At 36.0% G+C, this 26,933-nt stretch overlaps 1 protein-coding gene across 1 annotated transcript in view; it reads right to left on the bottom strand.

The window, feature by feature from the left end:
• The window catches only part of CDH12 (cadherin 12), a 345,191-nt gene that overhangs the window by 218,139 nt on the left and 100,119 nt on the right, over positions 1–26,933 (bottom strand). The window contains exon 2 of the mRNA XM_031676881.2: positions 22,522–22,938. Within this exon, the coding sequence (XP_031532741.1) occupies positions 22,522–22,752 (231 nt within the window). The 5' untranslated portion in view covers positions 22,753–22,938. The remainder of the gene's footprint in view (positions 1–22,521; positions 22,939–26,933) is intronic.

Below are 26,933 nucleotides of genomic sequence, written 5' to 3'. Positions count from 1 at the left end.
AAGACACAAAAGGACAGCTTTAAGAAAACTCACTGCTTTGATTTAATACAGTTATTTTTCCTAAGCTAAGAGAATTGTCTTTTTTGATTACTTGAGAAATTAATATTGATTTGGGGGGGGGAATTAATATTTATTTGTAATCCTCATCTGTAATTTTTGTTAATGATCTCTAAAATTGAGAATGGAGAGGACTAAGACAAAAGAACTGAATTTGGGAAGATTAACAAAGATACAGATAAAGTATATATTAACAAAGATATAAAATATAAAAATGCCTGGAAACCAAAAACTTAAAAATCAAAAGCCAGTGTGGTAGGCAAAATAAAGTTCTCTCCCTTCTCTTATGGATTCCCACATCCTAATCCCTAGAATTTGTAAATATTTTACCTTAGATAGCAAAAGGGATTTTGCAGATATGATTAAATTAAGTATTTTGAGGTGGGGAGATTATCCTAGATTATTACAGTAAACTCAGAGTAGTCACAAGTTTCTTAAAGAGAGTCAAAGAAGAACATGAAAACAACATAAATGTCCATTGACAGATGACTGCATAAAGAAGTTGTGGTATATTTATACAATGGAATACTACTCAGCCATAAGAAAGAATAAAATAATGCCATTTGTAGCAACATGGACGGACCTGGAGTTAGTCAATCTAAGTGAAATAAGCCAGAAAGATAAAGAAAAATACCATATGATATCACTTATATGTAGAATCTAAAAAAAAAAAAAAAAAAGACACAAATGAACTTATTTGAAAACATAAACTCATAGACAGAAAACAAATTTGTTGTCACCGGGAGGAAAAGAGGGTGGGGAGAAGGGATAAATTGGAAGTTTGAGATTTGCAGATACTAACAACTGTGTATAAAATAGATAAACAACAAGTTCATACTGTATAGCACAGGAAATTATATTCAGTATGTTGTAGTTACCTATAATGAAAAAGAATATGAAAAGGAATATATGTATGTATATATACGGCTGAAACGTGCTGTGCACTTGAAATTGACACATCATTGTAAACTGACTATACTTCATTTAAAAAAAGGGAGAAAAAGAAAATAAGTTATTATATAAAATAAAGGCAAAAAAAAAAAAAGAGAGAGAGAGAACGTCAAAGACGGAGATTTGACTATGAACGTGTCAAATCAGAATGATATCACCTAAGAAAGACTCAGCGGGCTACTGATGCTTTTGAAGATGGATGGCTGCAACCATAAACCAAGGAATGCAGGCAGCCCCAAAAAGCTGGAAAACAGATTCTCCTTGGAGCCCCCAGGTAAAATTTAGTCCTTCTACCACCTTGATTGATGCTCATGTTAGACTTCTGACCTATAAAACTAGAAGATATTAAATTTGCATTGTTTTAAGCCACTAAGTTTGTGGTAATTTGTTACAGCAACTATTGGAAATGAATACACCCAGCTAATTCACTGGTATTAGAAAGTAGTCTTGCCAATGTAAATATAACAGCATGCCCAAATAGAATTATGAAATTATAAGCAACGTTGAGAACATTATTGGCTATTTACTTGTTCAAATAGTGTAGTGCTTCTGATTGAATTGATAATCAAGCCAACAATCTGGACCATTATAAAAACAAATGGTCATTTGAAAGGTTTGACAAGTTTGACAACTAAATACATGATCTATTTAATAAAAGTGTTTATTTTACAGCCTGTGGTAATTTAACAGTAGTTAATTCAAAGCTCCTGCAGTACAGCAATTCTGATAGAGCAGAAAGAGCCCTGAACCCTGAATGCAAAGACTTCCATCCTCATTCTGAAAGTTAATAGCTTTGTAAACTTGGAAAGGTCATTCAAATATCTTAGGTCTTTTTAAAAATAATGTGTAATGTGGGACTATTACCCTGAAGAATAAAAAGCTGAAATATATGTGAAAAGCAGCATTCTACAGCAGCACGTGTTCGGAAGATGTTCACTACCATAGTGTGAGACATTTTTACACTAAATCTGATTCACAACATCTTCTGCTTTCAAAGAAAGTGAGTCTTTATGGTTCTCCCTCATTTACTCTTTAACCTTTGTAGGCAGAAAAAGTCTTTCACCTGGAAATATTTTCCAAAAATTGAAGAACAGCTCTTCATGTGCCTCGTTTTTTCAAGAAAGTGCTAGAAATCCATTTGGTTGAATGTTGGAGACCCACCTGCTCAGATGCTTAAACAATGAAGAAATGGTCTGAGGGTCTCTTTAGGAACAGCTGCTCACTGCACCCTCTTCTTAACTGTTTTCTGGCATCTCCCCAACAACTTGAAACCTAAGTCCTGAAAACTTGTGCTACTCAGGCACAGTCCCCAGATATTTCTGGTCAGTAACGTCCAGCATTTGAGCAACCAGGTCTAAGAGTTTATACCTGTACATTATGTGCAAGTGTCAATCAAATTCTGAAAGCTGAAAATGGAAACTCCTCACACCCATTGCCCCCACCATTCATCAGTTATTCAGTCCATCTTTGTGCCAAGCACTCGGTCTGGAAAAAGAGATTCAAAGCCAAATTCCTGTACTTGTTGTTTGTGCCTGCCTCCAGCTTTTAACTGCCCCTCTTGCACTGTTGACTCTCAAAGTCGTATCTATAAGTCTAATCACAATTCAGAAGTACAGTTCACGCTCTGAACTTCCAGCTGGTCATCATCTCAAACACAACATATCCAAAATTATTCTCATTATTTCATTCACATTTTAACAACTCCATATTCTTCTGGCATTTCCTGTTTTTACTGAAGGCAGGATACTGTGTGTGAAATGGTCACACGGAATGCCTCAGAGCTACAGCTAGTGTCGTGAAGAGTGGTGTGGGGCATAATGGATAATTTGGCTTTGGTTTCATCCATATCATCCTCTTCTTCTGAGAGACTTCATATTTGCTTCTCCTATAAATATCATTCTGGAGAGAGTTGACAATTAAAATACCCTTGTTTTCAGGGGTAATCATACACACAGGCCAGATAAATCATTGCACCCCATTCTCCCTGGACACACACTGTTCATGCATTGGATATAGGCAATAACCCAGATCTGGTAAGAAGTCTCTTTTCTTTCACCATAGGCTGTAAGAATGAATAGGTAATAAACAAACTCACTGTGGATATTGTTTTCAACTTGTAGACACTTGATCTAACAAAATAAAGTCATTTTTTTTTTTAAGAAAAGGAGAAGAAGCAGAGGTGAAACACTTGAAAAAAGATCGAGAGTTCTGATGATGTTTGAAATGTTTTGAGCACAATGAATTCCTTTTCATTTGCTTGTTTGGGATTTTGAGTTACGTTTTTGGTACTTGACAACAAAAGGTGCTTCATTTGTAATGTATATGAATATTATAATGGGGCTGGTTATAATGGTGAATATGTTTTTAGTTTAAAATCTAGTCATAATTGATTTTTCCTGGTAAAGGAGTGGATGTTGATCACAGAGGCCAATACAGACAAAGGAAAAACATATTAAGTGCCTAAGACATGAAAAGACAAAAGATTGAAGAGAGAGAGGGAGGGAGAGAGAGGAGGAGGAAGATGGAAGAAAAGAAAGAAGGAGAGAGGGCATGTATTACCACATGCAAACATTTAGGTGAACATGCAAAGAGCTAGCCTCAATTCTATAGACGGTAAAAAACAAACAAGTAAAAGCCTTTATAGAAAGTACTGATAAAAGTTTCAAAACTACTTTCAGGCAGGATTAGTAAGGACGTTCTGCAAATGATAGTAAAAACCATGAAAAAAGGGTTAGCCCAGGATAGAACTGTGATAAAAGTCTCTGAAACAATGAAGATCTGCATATCCAGGAGCAAGATGAATCTATTAATATTACAAACAGAAACTATAATAATTCTTCCATTATTGATGAGTTATACATCATGACATATATAATTTATGGTTTATTGCTTATACTTATGCTTGAATTAACTCTAGAGTAATTTGCATATAATTCTCATTACAGAATATGGATTCAATCATTGTCAACAAATTCTTAGGTTGGTTTAGGACATTTATGAATTAAAGACCGCTGGCTGGTATTGAAACGTGCATATGCTGGAGTTGATATACACATATGCTGGGAGTTACTGGTCCATATCTATTACCAACACAAGTCTGGTGCCCAGAATGCAGCAACTCTTACAAAATGATTTTCTTAAATTATTTCTATTGATTAATCTTTATGTTGCTACACTGCAGTACACCGAATCACATCAGCTAGTAATTCTGAATTCTTCCCCTTCTTCCTTGTCCAAGTTCAGCTGCTGTTAATTCTAAAATGTATCTTGAATTTGTCCTTTTCTCTGCATGCTAACTGCTGCTGCCTTAGTTCAAGCCCTGATGTCTGTGCCAATCTCTTTGTGGATTTCCTCCCTCAAGTTCAGCGTATGCTCAATGCACTTCTATGTTGCCATCAGAGAGGTCTATCAAAATGAAAATGTGTTAATTTCCCTCTTTTGCTTTAAACCCTCTAGAGAATGTACTGTCTTTTCTACAGAACACAAACCAAATGTCTTCTTATCAGTCACTGACTAGTCCTCATGAGGTAGCTCATTTGGAACACTTTCACGTCTTTTCTTTCTCTCTCTAAACTCTTTTTTTGTGCTTCTTCAGATGCTCTGAACATCCTAGAGATTCACTGAAGTTCCATATTGACACCTGCACCCATGCTTTGCAGACGCAGTTTATTTGCTTTTGCAGTGTCTCTGCCCACTTCCTGTTCCCTATAAGTTGATTTAAAAGCTGAGTTCCTATAACCCAAACCCAAGGTCCACTATTACCTACTACATAAACATCTCTGCAGCTTTGGTCCGACCTCTCCTTCCCCACCTACCTTCCCAACTCCTTAGACCCTGATCACTGTATTGGAATTAACCACTCATTTCTGCAGCACATCTGTAACCTGGGTTTACATAATCACTCTCAGCATTTGTATTGTACTTGTATCACTTCAAATATGTTTGAATATGAGTTCCATACGGTATGTCCAATGTCTAAAACACAACCTGACACTTGGTAAAGGTTCACAAAGAGTTATTTAATTAAATTAAACAAGTCTTGTAAGATATTGGCTAGTGGTATTGCAATTTTCTAATAGAAAGATCCAGTTAAACTTTTTATTATACATCTCAGCAGTTAAACACTTCTAAACAACCATTACATGTATTTTCTACTCACTATGTCGGTTCATCTGCTAACCAATTATCATCTTTTTAAGCTGCACACACCTGGAATTAATTTAGTCTTGGATTATTGTGACAATTGCAAGCTCTTTTCAGTGGTACATTACGAGCAATTGAGGAAATTACAGTCTGTTCTCAATACTTGGTATTCCATGGAGAGTTTCTGAAAAAGCTGACGATTTGGAAACTAAAATTCCCTAGTGAGAGTTCAACCATGAAAACAGCAAATACTGTGAGAACTTCATCTGTTCCATACACACTGGTCTTAAAATTAACATATAAGAGGTGGTTTGACCATTCTTGTTGAACTCTAAGGCAGTTTCTCAAAGTGTTAGCATTGGGACATTTAAATGCAATGCAGGGGGATTTTCTGTTAAAAAATGAAGGTTCTCATGTCCTACACAAAACCTACTCATACTCTGTCAGGAAGGAATCTGAAAGTCTTCTTTTCTTTTGTTGTATAACAGTTACTCCAATTAATTGTAATAAACCCTAAATAACACTGCTTTAGGGAAATTATAATAAAACCTGACAGCTGTCGCAGAGACACGGATGACCTTCCCTGAATACAGACCCACCTAGGGACAGGCCCTCCCGCTGCCCGACTCATGCTACTATTTGAACGAACTGAGCTTGTTACATAAGAAGCACTTGATAATTAATAGCCACAATTACTATTTTGCTTTAGTATGATAGTGAATTTAAGAGCAACTCACTTAGATTCCAAGCAATCTTCTTAAAAAAATTTCCTGAGTTGCTATTTTTAATGAAATGCAGTATTTTTATTCTATAAATAATTATAGAATATCAGTATATATATAAATATATATATATATTTAGTGCACATATATATATATTTAGGGCACATAAAGAGTACAAATGGGAAGACATAGATGGTTCTATGTTAGCTTTTTGGTTGTGATTGTTAAATAGACCAAACCAATATGGATCGGACACAGGGAGTTTCATCCTGGCTACTTTACTCCAATTACAACAGCAGTGACCTTGGTTCCCTGACATCACTTCTCTAAGTGTAGTTTTTGTCATCTCTGTGATAAAAATACACATATGACAAGATATAAATGATTAAAATAAAAGAGCTTCTAATCTTGCCTTTCTGCTACCCTCTAAAAGTGATTCTGGCTTAGATTCCTCCCTCAATCCTTAAATTTATCTCTAAGTAGAAAACCATTTATTGGGTATTTGTGATCAGATCAAAAAAAAAAAAAGTGAGAGGGTATGGGGAAGAGAACCAGAACTGGAAAACACTTTCCAGAGATCGGGAAGAGTGTAGTTTGAAAAGCAACCCTTTAAGGGAAGCGTATAGATGTTATGAGAGAGAAACAAGTAAGACTTTAAAGAACCACTATTTGGGGATTATGTGTTCCATTCATATGTCCAAGAACTGAAAGTAAAGGATTCAAATATTATGAAATTTTTCTTATAGCATGGAATGTTTTCTTTTCACTGCAATTCTGCTCTGGAATTTAAACATGTGAGTCCCAGCTTCACATATTTTACAATCCCTTGGTTAACAGTCTTGGGAGGAGTAAAGGAAGTGATGAGAGAAGAGTCTTCAGCACTTCGCCCTGCACAAAGTGCAAGTAAAAGAAAAAAAAATCAACCATGCAATCTATTAAATTTTATTTTTCTTTGATATTTTTCATCTCCTATAACCTTGTTTGACATGTATTTCTGCTACATTGATCCCACATAACCTCACCGTAATAAAGGAATAAGAGTCGTGTTGCTGTTTTATTTTACAATTCATTGGTTTCACTTCAATGAGCATAACTGGCAACTTAAAACTATATATGATTATCTTCTTCTTTCAGCCAGTGTCTGTAAATATTTTCTTGGGACTCGTTCACCTATGACAGCCCAGCCTGCCTCCCTCTAATCTCTCTCCTATTCATGAAGCCACAGAACCAGTTGTGTGGAAGCACAGACGTGAAATTTAATTTCAACAGTTTTGTGCACACACACCGAGGCGTCTTGTTTGGCTTGTCCACGTCACCCCTTCCCTATCTAATGAGATAAAGAAAATAACAAATTTCACTCATTTTGTTTTGGTTTGCAAGATTTGCTTTTCCCTCACAATCAATAAATTATATTGAAAATTCGTTTTGACAACTGGTATATACATTTGTTGCTTTCCACGTAATTTTCCTTGTCAAGCTTTATGAAGTCTCTTCCTCAGTTAAAATAAATATTTATTACATCTGTTAAATTTATCTTAAAGTTTGTTAGACCATGGGAATTCATTTTTAAATATTTTATCACAAAAGTAGGCAAAAAATAACACCAAATTAACAGCATATGTTCCAACCAAGGGATTATTCAGAGCAAAATTCAGAACCTCTTAGGAATATGTCATTGCATATTTTGCCATCTAGAATCTATGTAGCAAGAATGTCTTGCACTTATATTTTAAAATAGACACTTGAAGGTATTCTTATCTCTAATGAAATTATTTATTTAATGATCATATTTTTTAGTATTTTTTTCATTAAGAAATCTGAGAATCTCTCTTATTAAAAAAAAATCATCCCTGATAAATGATGGAGAATGCCTGAAGTATCACTCTGATTTGTCCAGAAATATTTGGAGTGGCGCCTCATAAGTCTTACTGTACTCCAAAGCTCATTTCCACTGAAACATAAACTCCCTTGTATGCTCTTTACCCGATAATTGAGTAATTGCAATGTCCTTCTTCAGGGACTGAATTAACATATGTCTTAAGTTATAGCCCATTCAACATCATCTCTTTATCTCCTTGAAAGTGACATCATGAGAATGAATAATATGTGTGACGCTCCGTGCCTTCCCAGAGCTTGCCTCCAAACACCCTGGCCTCATTCGGGAGCTTGTTTTACTCTCTGTTAACGTGCTTCACGTGCCAGAAAGCATGTCAAACACTGTCAGATGCTCTCCCGGCTCTGCAGGCACTCCTTCCTCCCCTGCTACTATTCTGGCTTCTCAGATAGGGAGACATTTTTGGACCCCAGCTCCCCAATTTTATGAGCTACCTGTGATAATTGAATGGACTTCTCTATGACTCTATTTTCTTACCCTTAATATGCAGAAAACAATAGTCTTTCCCTTTTGCACGTGCTGAGAGAATTAATGAAATAATTTCTAAGTACTCTCTCCCCACATAGAAATCAGAAAATATGCCTTGATGGACATAATTATTGCTAATATTTTCTCTCACCTCTTAACATTTATTGTATCATCCCATCTCTCAGGAGTTTTCGAATGCCTCCCATTTTTATCATTCCTAAGCCTTGTACTCAAGCCATGGATTTTTATGTCTAAATCCTTATCTCTTTAACAGCAAAGGTTTTATTTTATAATCAGTAAGAATAATCTTCCCTGTTATTGAAATTTACCTTGTATTATATCTCATATCTCAGAAGCAGAAGGTGTTTTCAAGATATTAGGATAATCAAATTGGGCTAGGACCTGAAGGACCTAGACTTTTTATTTTTTTCCTTTTGTTAGTTCTTGTCCTTTACTTGATTGTGTTTTTTATTACAATGTAGTTTTTGCTATCCCTTCTGGCCAAGGAAATGTTTTTGTCTTCTTTTGCACTTTACCTCTGAACTGTACTATATAATAAAGGTCTCTTGCTAAACACTAGAAATTCTACTCTTTCAAGTAATTGTTCTTAGAAACACCATCTCCATCCCATTATCTCCTCTTCCAACTTCTTAACCTACTCAAATTCTAAAAAAAATTAAAAATAATTCCTAGAGCTGGAGGAACCAATTAGTTTATAGCTAAATTTTCTCCCACTATAATGTTAGTAGGTATCTGATGGAGTTTTGGTTTGTATATATTTGATGCTGGAAAAATTTCAATTAGATACTTTCTAATAAGTTTCTGTCCTCTAAGAGGAAGATTAGAATGCACCCCTGGACCAAACTTTTCCTTAGTTCTGGAAAAAATGAACAGAACGACCTACTTTATTTATGTAAATATAAAGTACAGCACCTCACCACTGGTGTGAGGGAAGTTTTCTAAGAAGACATTTTGGTTTGGCAAGGGTTTGTCCAAATCTTAGCTAATACTGACTGTTAAAATAAGACTTAACTTTTCTTCTATGTATCCATTGTATCTGAAAATTTATAAAAGAGCAGAATAATTTTCTGATAGTAATATGAAAGCTGTTAATGTAATTAAATATGGTCGATGTATATAGAGTCCCCATTTGAGGTCATATGATCAGAAGAATAACAAGGGAAAAGTCACCATTATGATCAGGACAATTCTGTGTCAAAACCAAGAATAGCCAGGGGAAAGTAGCATTATTTTAGGTTTAGAATGCAGCTGATTCTGGAAGCTCTTCCAGTCAACTGCAAAGGGCATGCCCAGGGCAAAGTTGCTGCATGCATGTGTGTAATTTAATAGAGCCATAACAATGTGGACATAACCTTTGAGGCCCAGACAGCTTTCTAAATTACATACACACCAAGGAAGACATATACTTTGTCATCCAAAAGAAACACTTCTGAAAGTAAAAATGAATGCTATTAATAATTTTACCCTAACATCAGGTGTAACCCTATACCCAACTGGATTCCTTCTCAGAGGAAAATATTCATTTCTTTGCATCACAAAGAGCAACTCTAGCCTTAAATTCAGCAGAGACCTGCACTGCAAGGCCAGGTAGACCTGGGATGAAGACATTGTTTCAGTCTGTCCCTCACTCTCTGCAGAAGCAGCTGCAAGGGAAACATTATTCATGACAGGTGCAAGCCACTTGGGATGGAACTAGACACCCCATCAATTGGTAAATGGGCACTTGTTTTTTTAATAATCTCAGAATAGACAGTGAGAATAATCTGGTGGTGTAGATCTATGTTATTGGTGCCTAGAACTTAAGAGAAGCATATTGAAACTTGTATTTTCATTCCTGCCAACATTCACTCTTCCTTTCTATCCAAATTCACATTTTACTCATTCTAAAATTCTCACAGTCCTTACCTACATTTATATCCTCATCTATACCTTGTTTGTTCTTCTGAACTCTCACCCAGGAAGCTTAGTGTATGGACAGCATAATTATTTCTGTGTAAGTAATTATTTTACTTAATTGAACTGGAATATTTCCTTTTTAGTTATTTAATTAGTAACTTAATAGCCAATGTTGATCATTGTTTGATCTAAAAAAATTCATTCACTTATATGTATTAATAAACGTATCACCTTTAAAATATATGACTATACTTCAAAACTGACTGAATATAAAAATGAAATAATTGCTTCTTAAATATATTCAATGCTCCATACACCAAACACCAAACTAAAGTTTTATATTTAATCAAAGAATGTATGTTGCAGAACAATCTAACCAGTGGAGGCAAAAACGAGAAATATGTTTGGCAAATTAATTAATGGATACATGTTTGCACATATGGATAAAAATAAATGTCACAAATAACACTTTTAAATGTTGAATTTAAACAATGGCATTCTATACTAAACTCAGAAACTATAACTATAGCTAATTCAAAGGAGGCAGATGTTATACACAACAAAGAAATGTTCAAACCAATCAAAAAAAAAAAAGGAAAGAAGAGAAAACAGAGTCTGTTAAATACTGTTTAAATAATTTTCTCCACTATGGATATTAACGTTGATACCATCTTTAGTACGCTGCAAATCTCTGTGGTCTTGATTTTATTCATTTGTTCACATGAATATATTCTGTTTTAACTTGACTTTCCCCATACATTGTTAACTCTGAATAAGCTCGTTTCATCTGTGCTTTGTGATAGGAATCTTTGGACTCCCAACAATGTAAGCTTAATGAATTCTAGTAATAATTTCCCCACTTACTGTGACTATGTGTCCAAGATTATCTTATACTGTTGTTCTGGCCATTTGGATACACGTAGATAAGGGAACAAGAGCCTGGGACACAGGCGTGCTTGCGGTGCCGGGAGATCCTTGGGGAACTAAGGGGTAATGGTGGGAACAGGAATCTGTCTACGCCCTACTCCACAGAGTATGACAGATCCTTCCTGTATGTTTCTCTGGTTCCAAGGTGAAAAGTGCATTCTGATTAACCTAGACACCTTTCTGTCAAGCACCAATCCCCACTTTCCATGCAGAAATATTACGATTTCCCCAGTGGGCAAAGACACAGTGTTGAGTGACGCTAGCACAGTAACACTGATGACACTTGGCTGAGGACCTGCATACACTGCCCCACGTGCAAATTAAGCCACCCACACAACAGCCTTACTATTTTTTTTCTTTATCATCCCCACTCTATGGATGAGGTTACTCAAAGACACAAAAGCGGGCAGGATTCTTTCACTGCCCCCTGCTGGTTCTCTCCCAGGAGACCTGTCTCTGAGAACCAGCCTGTGAATGAGAACCCTGAATCCTCAGGACAGTAACAGGACTGAGCGAGCAGTTCTGAGTGTCTCCACATAAAAGACCTACGTCTGTATAAAATTTTTGTTGTGTCAGGTGTAATTGTCTAAGTGATTTTTCTGTAAAGAGTCAGATAGGAAGCCAGACATCTTTTTGTGAAGCCCAAGTCCCTATTTTCTTTTTTTCTTTTAAGGTTTTGTGAGCTGTATGGCTTCTGTCCCAAATATTCAAACTTGCCATCATGTGTGAAAGCAGCTATAGACAATACGTGGACAAATGAGCATGACTGTGTTCCAATAAAAGTTTATTTACAAAAACAGGCAGCAGGCTGGATCTGGTCTGAAAGCCATAGTTTGCCAATTCTTGATCAAAGCTCATGTTTGAAAGGTCCTTGTTAATGTTTAAGTTTTACTTGATTGCACACAGTATTTCTCTAGAACTCCTTCACTTTGAAATAAAGGGCTGCATGAGCAGAGACAGCCATTAAACAGAGAAGCACTTTCAAAGGTGCTTAGATACTTGTCACTATTAGGGGAAAAAAATGTGTGATTAAGATTCTTTAACAGAGTTTAGTATCAGAACTCTTCTTTCCTTCCAGGAAAAAATAAAGCAATGGGATTAAACAAGAGAGTGTATTTTGAGAAGCTTGTCAGTGCAGACATTGAGAAATAGGGACAGATTTCTTCAGGAATAACTGGACAGTAAAATGACTGTCTTTCATCCTCTCCTCATTTCCACTACTCCAACCCCAAACCACGCAGATGGAGACTTGCTATTTCTTGATCACAAGAGCCACATATCTACAAACATTCTCTTAACTGGAAACATGTAAAGTGTTTGCACAAGCTTTCATGGAGTGATGATGAATGTCCAATTGTTTAAGGGCAGTGAGGAGGTCAAATATGTCAGTCACTGCACTGTGTCCTCTAGGGAACCAAGGGATATGCAAACATTCACAATAAAGTGTGTCCCTTGAAGTAATTCTTTGATATTAGAAAACATGTGTATGAATTTTTGGAAGTCTTTAATGATATTATATAAAAAGAAGTCTAGTCCACCTTTGTTCATATATTTATACACATATTTACTGCTCTTTATGTTAGAATAGCTTCTACTTTTCTCCTAAATTTCCCCATTTTTGTTCTCTTAAAGCCTTTCTAATCTAGGAAGAGAGAGAGAGAGAGAAAGAAAGAAAGAAAGAAAGAAATAAAGAAAGAAATAAAGAAAGAAAGAAAGAAAGAAAGAAAGAAAGAAAGAAAGAAAGAAAGAAAGAAAGAAAGAAAGAAAGAAACGAAAGAAAGGAACGAAAGAAAGGAACGAAAGAAAGGAACGAAAGAAAGGAACGAAAAGAGAGAGAAAGAAAGAAAGAAGAGAGGGAGAAAGAAAGAAAGAAGAGAGGGAGGGAGGAAAGGAGGGAGGAAAAAAGAAAAAGAAAGAAAGAAGCAGTTATATTTATGTTTTTTGGTCTCAGTTTTATTTTCAATGTAATTTTAAAGCTAGGTTTTAAATGGGTTAAGAAGTTCTGACTGTTTAAATGAAACAATATGTCTTCAATTGTTTGACAGTTATTAAACTATTGCTAGTTGCCAGGTGCTCCTTTGGCACTACATGAATGCGACTGTAGGCTTGAGAAAGCATTCAGTCTTCTAACTTGTAGACAAGTATGAAGTAAAGAAAGAATTTTAAAGGCATTTCCTGATCATGATCATTTAGTGGATAATAACAATAATTTAAATATCTACCTATTTGATGCTTAAAATGTTTTAATTGAAGTGAAAAACTACTGTTTCTTATTACCTGGCTTTATGTTCAAAGTATTCTTCTCCTTGTGTTTTATTTTGTTTGTTTTTTAAAGCTACAAGACTGGTTCTTCACAAACAGCTTCAAAAGTTACTACTTGAAACGTACTTGCAACAGTAGCTGATGTGGCCAACACAACTGTGATTCCCTTTTGTCAATGCTACCAATTTATTGTTTAGTTTATCATCTGCTCAACAGAGGTTTGTATTTAGAGCTTTTTGTATATCATGGGAAAATATCACTGCCCTCCTTCAATGCCCATCACTTTAAGAACATTTTGAATTACAGTCTTATATCCTTTATAATAGATGGCCTGAAAATATCATAAAATCCTACAAATATTTCCAAACTAACTCAGGTTATTCTAAAATTCAATATCACTGAATACTATGTAAAATAAAGATAAATTTAATTCTATATAAGCTCTTCACTCTTTACTACAATAAGTCATTGTTTATGGTAGAAAAAGTAATTTTAATCAAGGAGTGAGACTATCAGTATAATTATGAGGAGATTATATTCCAAAAACTTATTTATACACAGTGGCTGAAAGATTAGTTATTTTCTATCATTAGATAAGAAAAATAAGTATGTGTATTAAAAAGGTTATACATATTGAAAAGATGACTAATTTGTGGAGACGAACTTCACTGATGGCCAAAAGTAAACTTGGGACATTTCTTCATACATTTAATTTCACTCCTCCTTTATATTTAAAATTCTAAATCCAAAATTCAGAATGGAGGAGAACATGATTTTTTTTTAATGTTGCTTAAAAAGAGAGAGAGAAAACTATCATTTGACTACTGACGAAGTGATTAAGTTAGCTGGCAGCAGAAGGTATTTAAATTGTTTCTAACTTTACCAAGTCACTGCATTATGCGGTGTTGCTTTAGCGAGTCAACACACTGCATCACATTGAGAGAGAATTCTCCATCATCTCTTGTGTTCCTGCAGGTCTTAGCCAGAAAGCACTAAATGCTTTTCCTTTTTCTCAAGACTACACTTCCAAGAATTTTATATAGCAAACAACCTTGAAAAGTAGAGATCTACTGTCTTCTTCCAAAGCAAAGTGAAGTCGTGCTTCTTATGTAGTTAGGTAAAGATATGGTCTCCCTCCCAATCAAAGGGCAGCAATTATCGGGGTTCCTCTCCTGTAATGCAACCCACTGCATGTGCTGGCATCCATCCGTGCCTATGTGTTTCACCCCAGTGGTCCATGAGGCATTGGGAGCTGACTCAGTTACACTGATGCTCACGTTGCTTGCTGTGCTATGAGTGATAATGTCCCTTTACTCTGACCCAGGCATCTCACGTTTTCTTCCAACATTCACGAAACTGTGGAAGCCTAACAGTTCCTGATCGTTGACATAAAACAACATCAAATCAACAGTATTCTTTAATGCTAAGTATGAGTATGCATTAAAAGTCTAAAGTGGTTACATTGATACATGGTATATAGTAGGAAGTCTCCTTTATGCCATCTCTCTAGGAAATTCTGGGAGTAGAAAATACATGCTTTTGTAAGAGTAATTTCATAAATTATCTTTTTCCTCACAAACAATGAACCATATAATCAGTACCTCCAATGGCAGGGGTTTCACTGTCTTCAGAGTCAAGAAAGAGAAATGTTTCTCACTTAACTGTTCTGTGTTTAAAGTATAACAGAAGAACCCATCTCTATTACAAGAGTAGGTTTGAGAGGCAATGTTGTGGTATAAGTTCATAAATACAATGTTGTTAGAACATGAGAACATTAAATTTGAAATCATGATTATTCAGGTGACTCTGTACTTGCTATTTTTCTGTTACTTTTTAACCCAGTCTGCCTTTCCCAGGGTCCTTCTCTAGGCATCCCACTGGGTCCCATCTCTTATCACCTGGTATAATATGCAAGTGGTCGAGGTTCATTAGTGTTAGTCCTCAGAGAGCACTGTTTCTCAAATAATCCAACTGATGTTTAACTGAAGGGATTCTGGAAACACACACACAAACACGCACACACAGAGTGTCTTGCACTGTGAAGTTTGTGACAAATGCATTTGGGTTATTTCTGGTAAAAATATAATCTGGATATGCGATCTCCTGCTATGTTCTTAGTCATGTGGATTCACACACATGTGATAAGCACTTTCACGTGGATAATCACTAGAAGACCTTCCACTGAAACAAAGCCTCCTAACTCTTAGCTTTTCAGTAACTAGTCAGGCAAAGCCCTAAAGAATACAGTGAAATGATTAGAAGAAAAGGATGGATGGAAAGATAATTAGAGGTAGGGTAGAAAAACACTAGGAGGAGGGGGAGAGGAGAAGGAGGAAAAAAATGAAAAGTGCTCAAATCCGAATGCTTTGTTAGTTTTGAAATGTTCTTTTAATGATTCATATGTTGATTTAAAAATAGTCACATTTTATTCAAGGTCCTGCCAATTCAATTCAAATAAACCCACTAAACCTTTATGGCACAGCTATTATGAAACAACCACATGCTAGAAGCAAGAAATAGAGTGTAAAGGAGAGAGAACTGGCAGGCTACGGACACCGACCACTTGACAAGAACTTTCCTGTACTGTGTTACTTATTTGTTCAAATTCCACTGCAGAAATTTTCCTTTCAGACATATTACTATCTAATCATCCCCCAAAATGAATATTTCAAAGATAGTCTCACGTGCTGAGAGAAATGATAAAATTCAGGGATGTGTTTAAGAACCAAGAGGTGCAATACAATATCAGGCTTACCTAATGATATCTCCTGGGGTTTTGCTACAGAAAGAGCAGGTAGCTAAAGAGGCTTTGATTAGCAGCAAGGCCAGTCCATTTGGCAGGAGAATGGATTAGAAACAAGACTTTGTTTAGGGCACTAGAATGTACTACAAAGGTTCTCTGATATGTAAGTGAGATAGAAGTCAAGAGGATGTATAAGGTTTTAAATTTTGCATGAAGATTGAGCTGGTATTATGAACTTCAAATCTCAAATGAACAGGAATTTCTCTGATATTGAAAGCTGACACTTCAGGAGTAAACTGAACCATGAGAACTACATTATGGCCTTCTGAAAAAGCTACGTGACTTACAAAGCAGATGGATAGATAGATGATAGATTAATAGACTGATAGGTTGATAGACGATAGCGTGCATCTTTTAATCCCAAGCTCCCAATTTACCCCTCCCCTTCTCATTTCCCCTTAGGTAACCATAAGTCTGTTTTCTATGTCTGTGAGTCTGTTTCATGCTAAGTGAAGTAACTCAGACAGAGAAAGACAAATGTTGTATAATATCATTTATGTGGAATCTAAAAAATAGTACAAATGAATTTATTAACAAGACAGAAACAGACTCATAGAAAACAAACTTCTGATTATCCAAGAGGAAAGGGTGGGGGATGGAAAAATTGGGAGTATGGGATTAACAGATGAGCACCTATACTTCTGAGACGTCATTTACTGGCTGTACCATCCCTTTCTCCTTTCTTTACATTCTAGTAAAAACAAATGAAACCATTTTGACTAAATGGCTCTGGCTGTGGCTGACAAACTGACAAAATCAGTGCAGGATTTACAGTCATGGTTTAATCTGACCAGCAGAGTTTGACATTATTTGTCATTTCTATTCTTAAAACACTCTTTTAGTGTATTTTCCGTAATGCTCTTTAATGCTTGTCTTTTACCTCTTATTAATTAGATCTGTCTAATTTTTCTTCACCTGCCTTGCAATTGAAAGTCAAGGTTCTCATACCGTCTTTGGAATTTTTCCCTAGCGTGTTACCTGCTTCTGCGATTTTGAGAACCATCTGTGTGCTGATTAGTCCTAAGTGTGTATCTTTACCAAAGGCCTCTTCAGTGAACTCCAGATTACTGTATCTGAATAACTAGAAGACACTTCACCTGGGTACTTCTAGACAAATCTGGTTATATATAATGTCTAGCAGTGATCCTTTTTTTCCCCTTACTCTAGAACCAAACCTATACAGGATGCTAGTAGAACAGAAGCCAGACATCTTCATTCTTCTTCATTCCTTCTCCCTCTCCTTTTTTACATGGAATGATCCACTAATTTTTTTGTTTCATCCTTATGTTCCCATAACCACTGGATCTTGAAATCTTCTATTATCTGTCTACCTTTTAAATGTCCAACCCTAATATCCCATTTCCTCTATTACTTCCTAGACAAGCCTACTGTAAGCTTCTCCCATGTACACTCCCTCTCTCCATGTCTGGTTTCCATGCTTTAGATGGCTCTCTGAGTTACTATCCTAGAACTGTAGTTCTGTCCACGTGAATCCTCAACCAAGACACTTTGTGGATCCTGACACCTTTCAGAGCAAATAATACTGTAATACAGCATGGTGACTATGGCTAATAATGGCATATCTGAAGGTCACTAAGAGAGTGAGTCTTAAAAGTCCTCATCACTAGAGAAAAAGAACTTGTAACTCCATGTGGTGATAAATATTAACTAAACGTATTAGGTGATCATGTCACAATGTTTACAAATATTGAATCATGTTGTACTCCTAACACTGACATTCTGTGTCAATTATACCTCAGTTTAGAGTAATTGTAAAGAACAAGTATTTCTGATCTTGGTATCAGACTTGAGCCTTTGCACTTTCTGGATTTACCTACTCTAAAAAGGTGATTTCACATTCTCTGACTATATTAAAATATGGTTATCTAGGCTCACCTTGAACTTTCAAGCTTCGGTGCTTATGAAAACTTTCCCTCAGACTATCTTGTCTGAAAAAAAGTCATCCTTCAAGACTCATCTCAGGTTCTTCGTCTGTGAAGCCTTTCTTGAATTCCTCCAACTTCTAGACATGGTCACAGACCTTCCTTTGTCTCTACAATCCTTAATAGGGTCTTTGTTATAGTACTTTTGACAGAGTGTTAAAATCATTGTTAGCTCTTAAGATGTGTATAAGATGATAAAGTGTGATATTTTCTGGTGTAACAGAGCCAAACTATCTGGCTTAAAATCCTAGTTTCAGGATTCACTGGGTGTTGGGCTCTGAAAAGTTACTTAATTTCTATGTACCTCAGTTTTCTTATACATAAAATGAGGCTACTAATAATCTTCCTCATAGAGATGCTGTGAAGATTACTTAGGTTATGTATGTTAAGCAATTAAAACAGCGCCCTAGGAGGCACTCAGTAAAATGTACCTGTTATAATTGCAATCTAAAGACATTCATACTTCAATTTCTCTCCACAAGGCTTAACACTTTCTGAAATTGTAATGCATTCTCAATGAAAAATATGTTGCATAAACAAATGGTTCCCAAATTAGGGTTTATCCATGTTTCAATTTTCAATCTTCTGCCATTTTAAACACTTTCAATTTAAGAATTGCTGCTAACAAAGATCATCTGAAATGACAACTCAATTTTCTAAATTATTCTTTGAAGATAAAATGGGTAGCATTTTCTTGATATATAGCTTTGAGGCTATGACATAACTTAGTATGATACAGACAAAGGCACGCAGTTATAGTCTCTGGTATAAGCATCCAACTTTCTGGGCGTGTGTGTGTGTGTGTGTGTGTGTATGTATATGCACAGATAATACCTTTCTGTGAAGTGACTTTGAGCAATCGTTGATATATGAACTAAAAATATTTGCTTATCAAATTAATTTATGTGTCACTCTGCAATATGGCACCATACACTTATCCAGATGTACTAGTAAATCCAAAATGTCTATTTGAGAAAAGCATTGGTTTTACCTCTGCACACTCTTGTGACTTATTTATATATAAAGTAATATTTATTATAAGCCATACCACAGTTTGGTCTTTCTTGAAATGATGTCAGCGATAATATCTGTTTTTTTTAAAATATTAAATATAACAATTGTTGAGGCTACTATCCGTTAAGCCACTCAGCTCCTCCCACCCTCCACTAATTTCTACCAGAATAAATTATTTTAGATTTGAAGATAGGGAAATTACTTTTTTCTCTCAACAAGTGAAGTTTCTAATAATGAGACCTATATAAATTAATGTTTTCCATGCATGTTCTTTCTGCAAAGAAACATGTTAAATTTGAAGCTCAATTTTAATAGTTCTTGGCAATTTTGCACTTGCCTTTTTCCTTAACCAAGTTCTATATTATTTATAATGCTTTGCTTTACTATAAACTGTCTCAAAGCCTTTCTAGAAAGAGCAGGAGCACAAATATATTTATATATGTTTACACACATACATATAATGGCTTGAATTGGCCCCAATGTTATCATATTACTATTCCCACATCTAGAATCATTAAGACAGAGTTAATTAAACTTTAATTAGTTTCCATGTGGAAGGGAAATCTTGGCAACTGTTGTTTCATTTGCAATAGAAACACATACTGCCTGAGAACCATGGGTTTTCATTACACTTTATAAACGGGGAGCCATATGTCTATGAAAATAATGTTTTAATTTCATAATAGGTTAGATCTTAGACCTACTCCTTTTTAATCAGTCTATAAATACTAATTCACCTCTTAAATGATTTGAACTCCATACAATCATAGCAATTATAAAAATAGAGTTCAAGAGTATCAAACAAAACTTGCATAAAGTGCTCCTAGATCCTTTTTACTTACGTCCATCGGGAGGTGAAATTCTGTTCTACCTAGGACACACCAAAAATCAGTTCCATTAAATTTTCAACAAAATATCAACTTTCTTACCTCAAACTCCACACTAAAGGCTATGGATCTGCTTTAATCAAAACCAGAGAATGCCTTCTCAACCGACATTTGCCAGGGACCTTGATGTGATGTCTCGCTTCCATCACAAGCAGAGTTAAGATAACTGACACTCGTGAGGCAGAGTTTTAGAGCTATGATACCTCTCCATTTGTCTTCGATTTCAAAGCTCCATCTTCATGTTAAATTAATTCACAAGAAACGAGTGCACCAGAACAACATGAAATTATCTCACCACAGAAAAGTGTTAGTGATTTTTATATTCCACAATCACGTAGAGAAATCACAGAAGCAGAAAAAAATGTACAGTAACAACAGGGGACATCCAAGCTTTGAAGTGCTTTCCTCAAATGTTTCTAAAGCACTTTTTGTGCCGAGGGCTATTTGTGGGCAGCAACGCCACCTGGGTGGGGTGCCCTGGGCTGGACTGGAATTGCTTGGGTCTCAGTGTACATTTCTCCTCTTTAAGGCTCTCTCTGACTTTCCACTCAGTTTGAGGGCTCACCAACTACCCTCTGGAGTTCCAGGGCTGGCACCTAAGGAGTTGTGCCAGGGCCACAAGACCAGGCTCTGATTCCTAGTAGACAGCCTGTCAAGGAGATTCATCCTGCTTAACGGCCCCTGAATATTCTTTGCAAGATCACTGGAAATTAGACTGCTAGAATGATACTCAAAGACTGATTTGGTTTCACTCAAATTTTAGCTACAGTTAGGTAACCCACAGAAACTATTTGCTCAGGGCCCTATAAATCCTCGGGCAACCCAGGCTATGTGATCATTCTCAACAAAGATTCTATTTGAAGACCTTCTCCACTGTATTATTCAATATTCTTTAAACAAATTTCCAAAAGGTAAATTCTAAAAATATAGTGCAAAGAATTTAGATCTTGAATAGATTCGCTTCCTTTGAGCCAGTGCTGAAATCATAAGCTTCATCATGTTTCTCATTAGTTTCGGTTTTCAGAAACCGCTGGGACTTTAAAATTCTAGAGACATAAACTTCCAGATCAGCTTTCCAATATTCCTTCTACTATGATTTTCTATTTGTCTTTGGATTTATTTTAAATTCTCTTCAAATATATATATATATATTTATATATAATATAATTAATTATATATATTATTAATTTATATTGTTTTAATGATATACATTATATTAATTTATATATTTATTATAGTTTAATAAATAATATATGTATTATTAATGAAATCCATGGCAAAATCTTTTAGAAAATTTGAAAAATGAAATTAACAAAATCAAAAAAAATTAAACATTCATTTTTCTGGGAAAAAACTCTGGTGGCATTGATGCCAATCTAGTCTAGACATGAGTCAACAATTTTTATGTAAGAAAAACAGCAGTAAAGTATAAATGTTCTGAAACACGTTTGTGCCAAACACAAATGCCATCAAGTATTTTGTGAAAAAAATTAAAGTTCTTTAAAATGACAATAAGATTAAAATATTCTGTATTGTGTTGAGATTGGCATGTACATATTTGGGTTCCAACATTTATTACTTTGGCCATAAAGAGCTTCATCAATAGCTTGTAAAACCTGTAATAAAGAAACTATTTATAAAGCATAAGCAAGCTAAATCAACTATAGATCTTCCTCAACATACAATGGGATTACATTCTGATAAATCCAACGTAAACTGAAAATACTGTAAGTCAAAAATGTACTTAATACACCTACCTTACTGAGCATCATAGTTTTAGCCTAGACAGACTTAAACATGCTCAGAGTGCTGCCATTAGCCTACAGTTGGGAAAAATCATCTAGCACAAAGTCTGTTTTATGAAAATGTGTTGACTTTCTCATGTAGTATATTGGCTACTGTACTAAAAGTGAAAAACAGAATGATTGTGTGGGTACAGAATGCATACTGCTTTCCCAACATTGTAAAACTGAAAAATCATAAGTCAAACCATTGTAAGTCGGGGACCATCTGTACTCCAGGACCACAATCTAGACAGTATGTTTATTTTTAAGGGGGTGGGAAAGGGAGGCATCCTGGTCATTCAGGGATACCAACAACAATTTAGAAAATTTATACTCAGTGATGTTTTCCGATGTCTCTCATTGGTAAACAATTCCAGAACGGCTATGATCAGTAATGTGCTATAGTAACGCCTTTAATATTACGCAATTCTACGCAATTTTACTTAATTTTATAGTAACACATTTTAACTTCACGTCTTGAGCAAATAATGTCAAAAATAGGAACATAATACATAGTAACTTCATTAAAATAACTGGATAACCAGAGAGATTGAAGGAAAGAGGGATTAAATGATATTCCAAAGCTTACCCGGGCCATTGAGTCAGGAAGAGAAACCAGGTCTCTTGGATTTCAATTCCAGTGTTCTACTCACTGGTTTGTTCAACTCCTGTGCAAAATATCCACACACAAAACACAATGCATAAGCCCCCTTGCTATCAAGTTGTGGTCAAAAGAAACACGCCATTACCTTGCCCACATACTGAGGCTCGGAGCCCATGTATTCCTCCAGCACAAAAAATTGATTCCATACCCAGCCACGTTTAACTCGCTGCAAATGTGATCGCCGCCCTGGCAGGTGGATAACATTTTCTCTCGGTTCTGTGGCTAAAGTCTGTTGTGGCTGTGGTTGAAGTGGTGTTAGGAGACCTCCATCAAACAGGACCCAGAGAAGCAGGGATAAACAGTTCCTTGTAAGCATTGGCAAAGCCTTTCCTACAGCAGAGTAATGCAGACTCCAGCACTTAAAGTAGAATTGTGGAATCCAGGTTTGAGGTGTCTGTGGCCTCTACCACTTAGCTTTCTGTTTTATTGCAGAAATGATAATGCAGGCATTAATCCTTTTGATGAAAAGCCTTCTGCTATATTATATTCCATCTAAAGGGACCTATAAAACAGATTAACAAAGATACATTAAATTGTCAGAATTACTTGATGATGGTCATCTAAACTCTCGCTATATCTACCAACATTTAAAGAAACAGAGAGGAAAGTCTTTAAAAGAATTATATTGGTAAATGATCACTGTTATTTCACCTGTTAACTTGGATAAAATATCTAAGAGTTTTTTTTTTTACAGACCTGAAAAAGTATTAGTTCCAATGAAGTGAAAGGTATGTCAAAAACAGAAGCAATCATTTTTTAAAATCATAATAACCATTTTAAGAATAAAACAGCTGTATTTTAAAGTGAACTAGGAGGAAGATTTCACGACCCTGGCAAGACTGACACCTTGGGATGGATAATTCTTTGTGGCTGGGGAGCTGCCCTGGCTCATTTTGTGATTTTTCAGCAGAACCCCCTTTCCTTTGCTCAATAGATGAGAGCACATCCTCCCCCACAGCCGGTTGTGACAACCAAAAATGTCTCCAGACATTGCCAAATATCCCCTGGGAGCACCAAAATAGACCAATGTTGAGAACCACAGAGTTAGAGAATAAGGAGAAAAGAAAGCAGTTTTTAAAAAGCAAAAAAATCCTCTGAAGTTGGAGAACTGGAAAAACAAGACCACGTAAGAAAGAATAACATAAATTACTCGGCATAAAAGATCTTACTAAAACCGTAAGTTATTGAGAAAATGTCAGCTGGTTTTATAAGGCTTTATAAATTTTAAGTTAAAGAAAAAAAAAAAGCTTCTCTAGCCTTGGTATACCAGAAACCGTGCATACATGGGGATTATTTTGAAGGTGCATCTCAGGGCAATCTTGGATATCTGTCAGGGGGACCCACCTCTATTCTGCATTTAGAAAAAATAAACTTTGAACATCCCCTCACAACAAACACTTATTTTCATTCATTTATCTGAGGTTGGATGTCTGTGACGTACTAGGTCCTGTTATAGAGTAGATATGAAAACAGACATGATCCTTGCTTCTCTTCCATCAGAAACGGAAAATAAATATACAAATAGTCAAATAAATGAATGAGGGTAAATTGCCCAATGTAGAGAAAAACAAAACAAAACAAAACAAAATGCAAAGAAAATATCCTAGTGGCAAAACCTGTTTCCAAAACTTCAGTTAGCAGAAAGCCTGTCACGAGTGATGACTGTCGTGAGAACTAGAAAAGGAAGGGCATCTCTACGCTCTGTAAGCAGCTGAGCAGAAGTGCCCCCGCCCAGAGAGTTGTGTGCACTTGCCCCCAGGGGCCCACTGCCCACAGCCTATGAGGTTTCCAAAGGCCTCAAATGTCAGAGACCAGAAATTATATACGATGCTTCCAAAACCAGAGAATTAAAATCAAAATGACTACATGCTTAATCGCATGCATTAAACATGCATTTATAAAACAGGGCATTTGGTCAAAACTGTCAGTTGCAATTCAGTTTAATGATTACTCAGTTAGATACGATATCATAAAAGGTATAATGCATTCTTCACAAATATTCAAATTTAAACATTCAATGTGGGAGCAATTCACCATGCTTGAGACAACACGTGAGATGGGGAGGGTCTAAAACTTTCACTCTAAGAGCATTCTACAAGGACACTCCGAAAAACAGAAATAAAACAGGATATATATATATATTTTTTCTTCCCGCCTGAAGGGATGCACCTGTTAGCTACTGACAAAAACATAAGCAGTATATATTTTATTGCATCTTTTCATTCTGGCAAAATAACGTTCATAAAAGCTAACTTAGACCTGTATTGTCCAATACGGTAATCCCTAGCCATATGTGGTTATTTAGTGGAAATCTGACAATTTGAGTTTGAGAGGTGCTCTACTTGTCAATTACATACAACATTTAAAAAAATTGGTACAAAAGTAAGAATAAAATATCTCATTAATTTCTATATTTATTACTTGGCGACATGATAATATTTTGGATACATTAGGTTAAATAAATATAAAATATTAAATTAACTTCATCTATTTCTTTTTAAATGTGTTTATCAGAAAATTAAAATTATAGATGCAGCTTGCATCTGTGGCTTGCACTGTTTCCTACTGAACAGCACTGGTTTAAACAATAGAGCTTACATCACAACTGTGATTGCCACTTAAGTAATGCGTTCTTAACATTCAAAATCAAATACCTAGCACGAACTGTATCATGTTGATGTGACAATACATTTAGGATGTCAGAGGATATTTGCAACTATATTCAATAAGCCTGTGTAAACATAATGCATTTATTTTCCTCATCTGTTTTCAACTTTATAGATTACTAACATCAACCACTGAAGTGTTTTGATTTTTTGAACTTTCCCCTTTGTCCATGTTTCTTCCCCTGCTCATGTCAATCCCACCCCAGGCATACGCAGAATAGATGGGGAGAGAAACACGAGTAGAAACGATGGTGGCAGAAAGTCTGGCTTCCCAGACCTGGTCTATTATGTATAATTAGGTTGTATTTTTGCCTTTCCATTTCACGATTTTTTTTCTCCTCTCCTTTTTGGGGGGTTATGAAGTATAAACATTCAGATTTTAGGGCACATTGACACCTAAAGTTATTTCTTTAAATGAACATCTTTTTTATTTTGTATTAGAGATTTTTGACAGCTGGCTGTATCCATCATCACCACCATCATCAGTACAAGTTCAGCTACCCTTTCCCCTTTGAAGTTGAGGTTCTCTAACATCTGAGTTTTGATCCCCTGTTAGAAGAGTCTTTCAGAAATTCGAATTGGTCCGTGCCATCCCCTTTGGTCACCCTAGAGTGTGTGTTTGTTATGTGAGGAGATTAGCCCATAAATGATTAAGTGCAGAAGAATGTGAATGTAAGGTAGAAAGTATGTTGTTCCATAAGCTAATTCCCCAGCACAATAAAGATTCACATCACCCCAAAACGCCCCTAAATGCAAAATATTGTGAGGAGGCTGAAGTGAAGCGGAGCCACAGAGGAGTACAGCGTGGCACCCGCGCCCGGTTTCCCTCGCCTCGTGCCCACATCTTGTTCTTTCCTTTCTCTCTCTCTCTCTGGACACATGTTCTACTCAGGCTGCTGCCTCTGCATTTCCCTCTTTCTCTAAGTCGCCGGATCCTGACATATATCCCTGCCATCACATTCCTTTCTCCTTTTTTCCTAAAATGCCTTTTTTTTTTTACAGGAATATATATTTCTCAGTCGTTCATTTTTGCTGATATTTTCTTTAAGATAGGAGTGATTGCTCGGGGTGACTGCGCAGGTTTGGGGGATATGCTCATAATCTCATTCTTTGCCCTGAATGCTGCTGTTTTCATAGGAATTCTGCAGAAGGTAAAGATTTTCAAGAACTCACACGTCACATTGCAGCAGAAATATCTGCAATTGAAAATGTAAAGCCTTCCGCTGCACCTGGGGATGTGACGTACAGCATGATGACGACAGTTAACAACGCTGTATTGCATATTTGGAAGCTGTGAAAAGAGACCTTAAAATCCAAGATTGTTACTATGACATTCATGAACGTTGTCCCACGATCCACCTCTGCACCACACTAGATCCTTGCCACTCTCCCCTTCTCTCGATTTCAAGCCCTTTACTGAAAAATATAATAATCAATAGTAATAAGTTATAGATGGATTTGTATAATTATTTCTTCCTGTTTTCTAAGCCCAGTGAGGAGGAGCTCTGAGAGTAGCAGTGATGCCTCTTTATTCGCTCTTCTCTTCCTGGCATCTGCAATAGCATTAGGGAGGTACCAAAAGCCTATTTATCAGATTTGGATGACTCTGTCACTGAATCATAGTAGCTAACTTTTACTGAAACATACTATGTTCCGCATAGTGTAGTATGTTCTGTACCTGGATGACTGCTCTGTGAAGGAGGTGCTATAATTAAACCCATTTGACAGATGAAAGGGAGGAACAGAGAAGCTAAATGACTTGAACATGGTCCACAGAGGAGTACCTAGCAGGCAGGTTTGAACCGAGGCAGTCTGACGCGGGAGCCCATCC

Source organism: Vicugna pacos, chromosome 3, assembly GCF_048564905.1.
Source record: "Vicugna pacos chromosome 3, VicPac4, whole genome shotgun sequence".
Taxonomy (NCBI): Eukaryota; Metazoa; Chordata; class Mammalia; order Artiodactyla; family Camelidae; genus Vicugna; species Vicugna pacos.
This window is presented reverse-complemented; position numbering and strand designations above follow the sequence as displayed.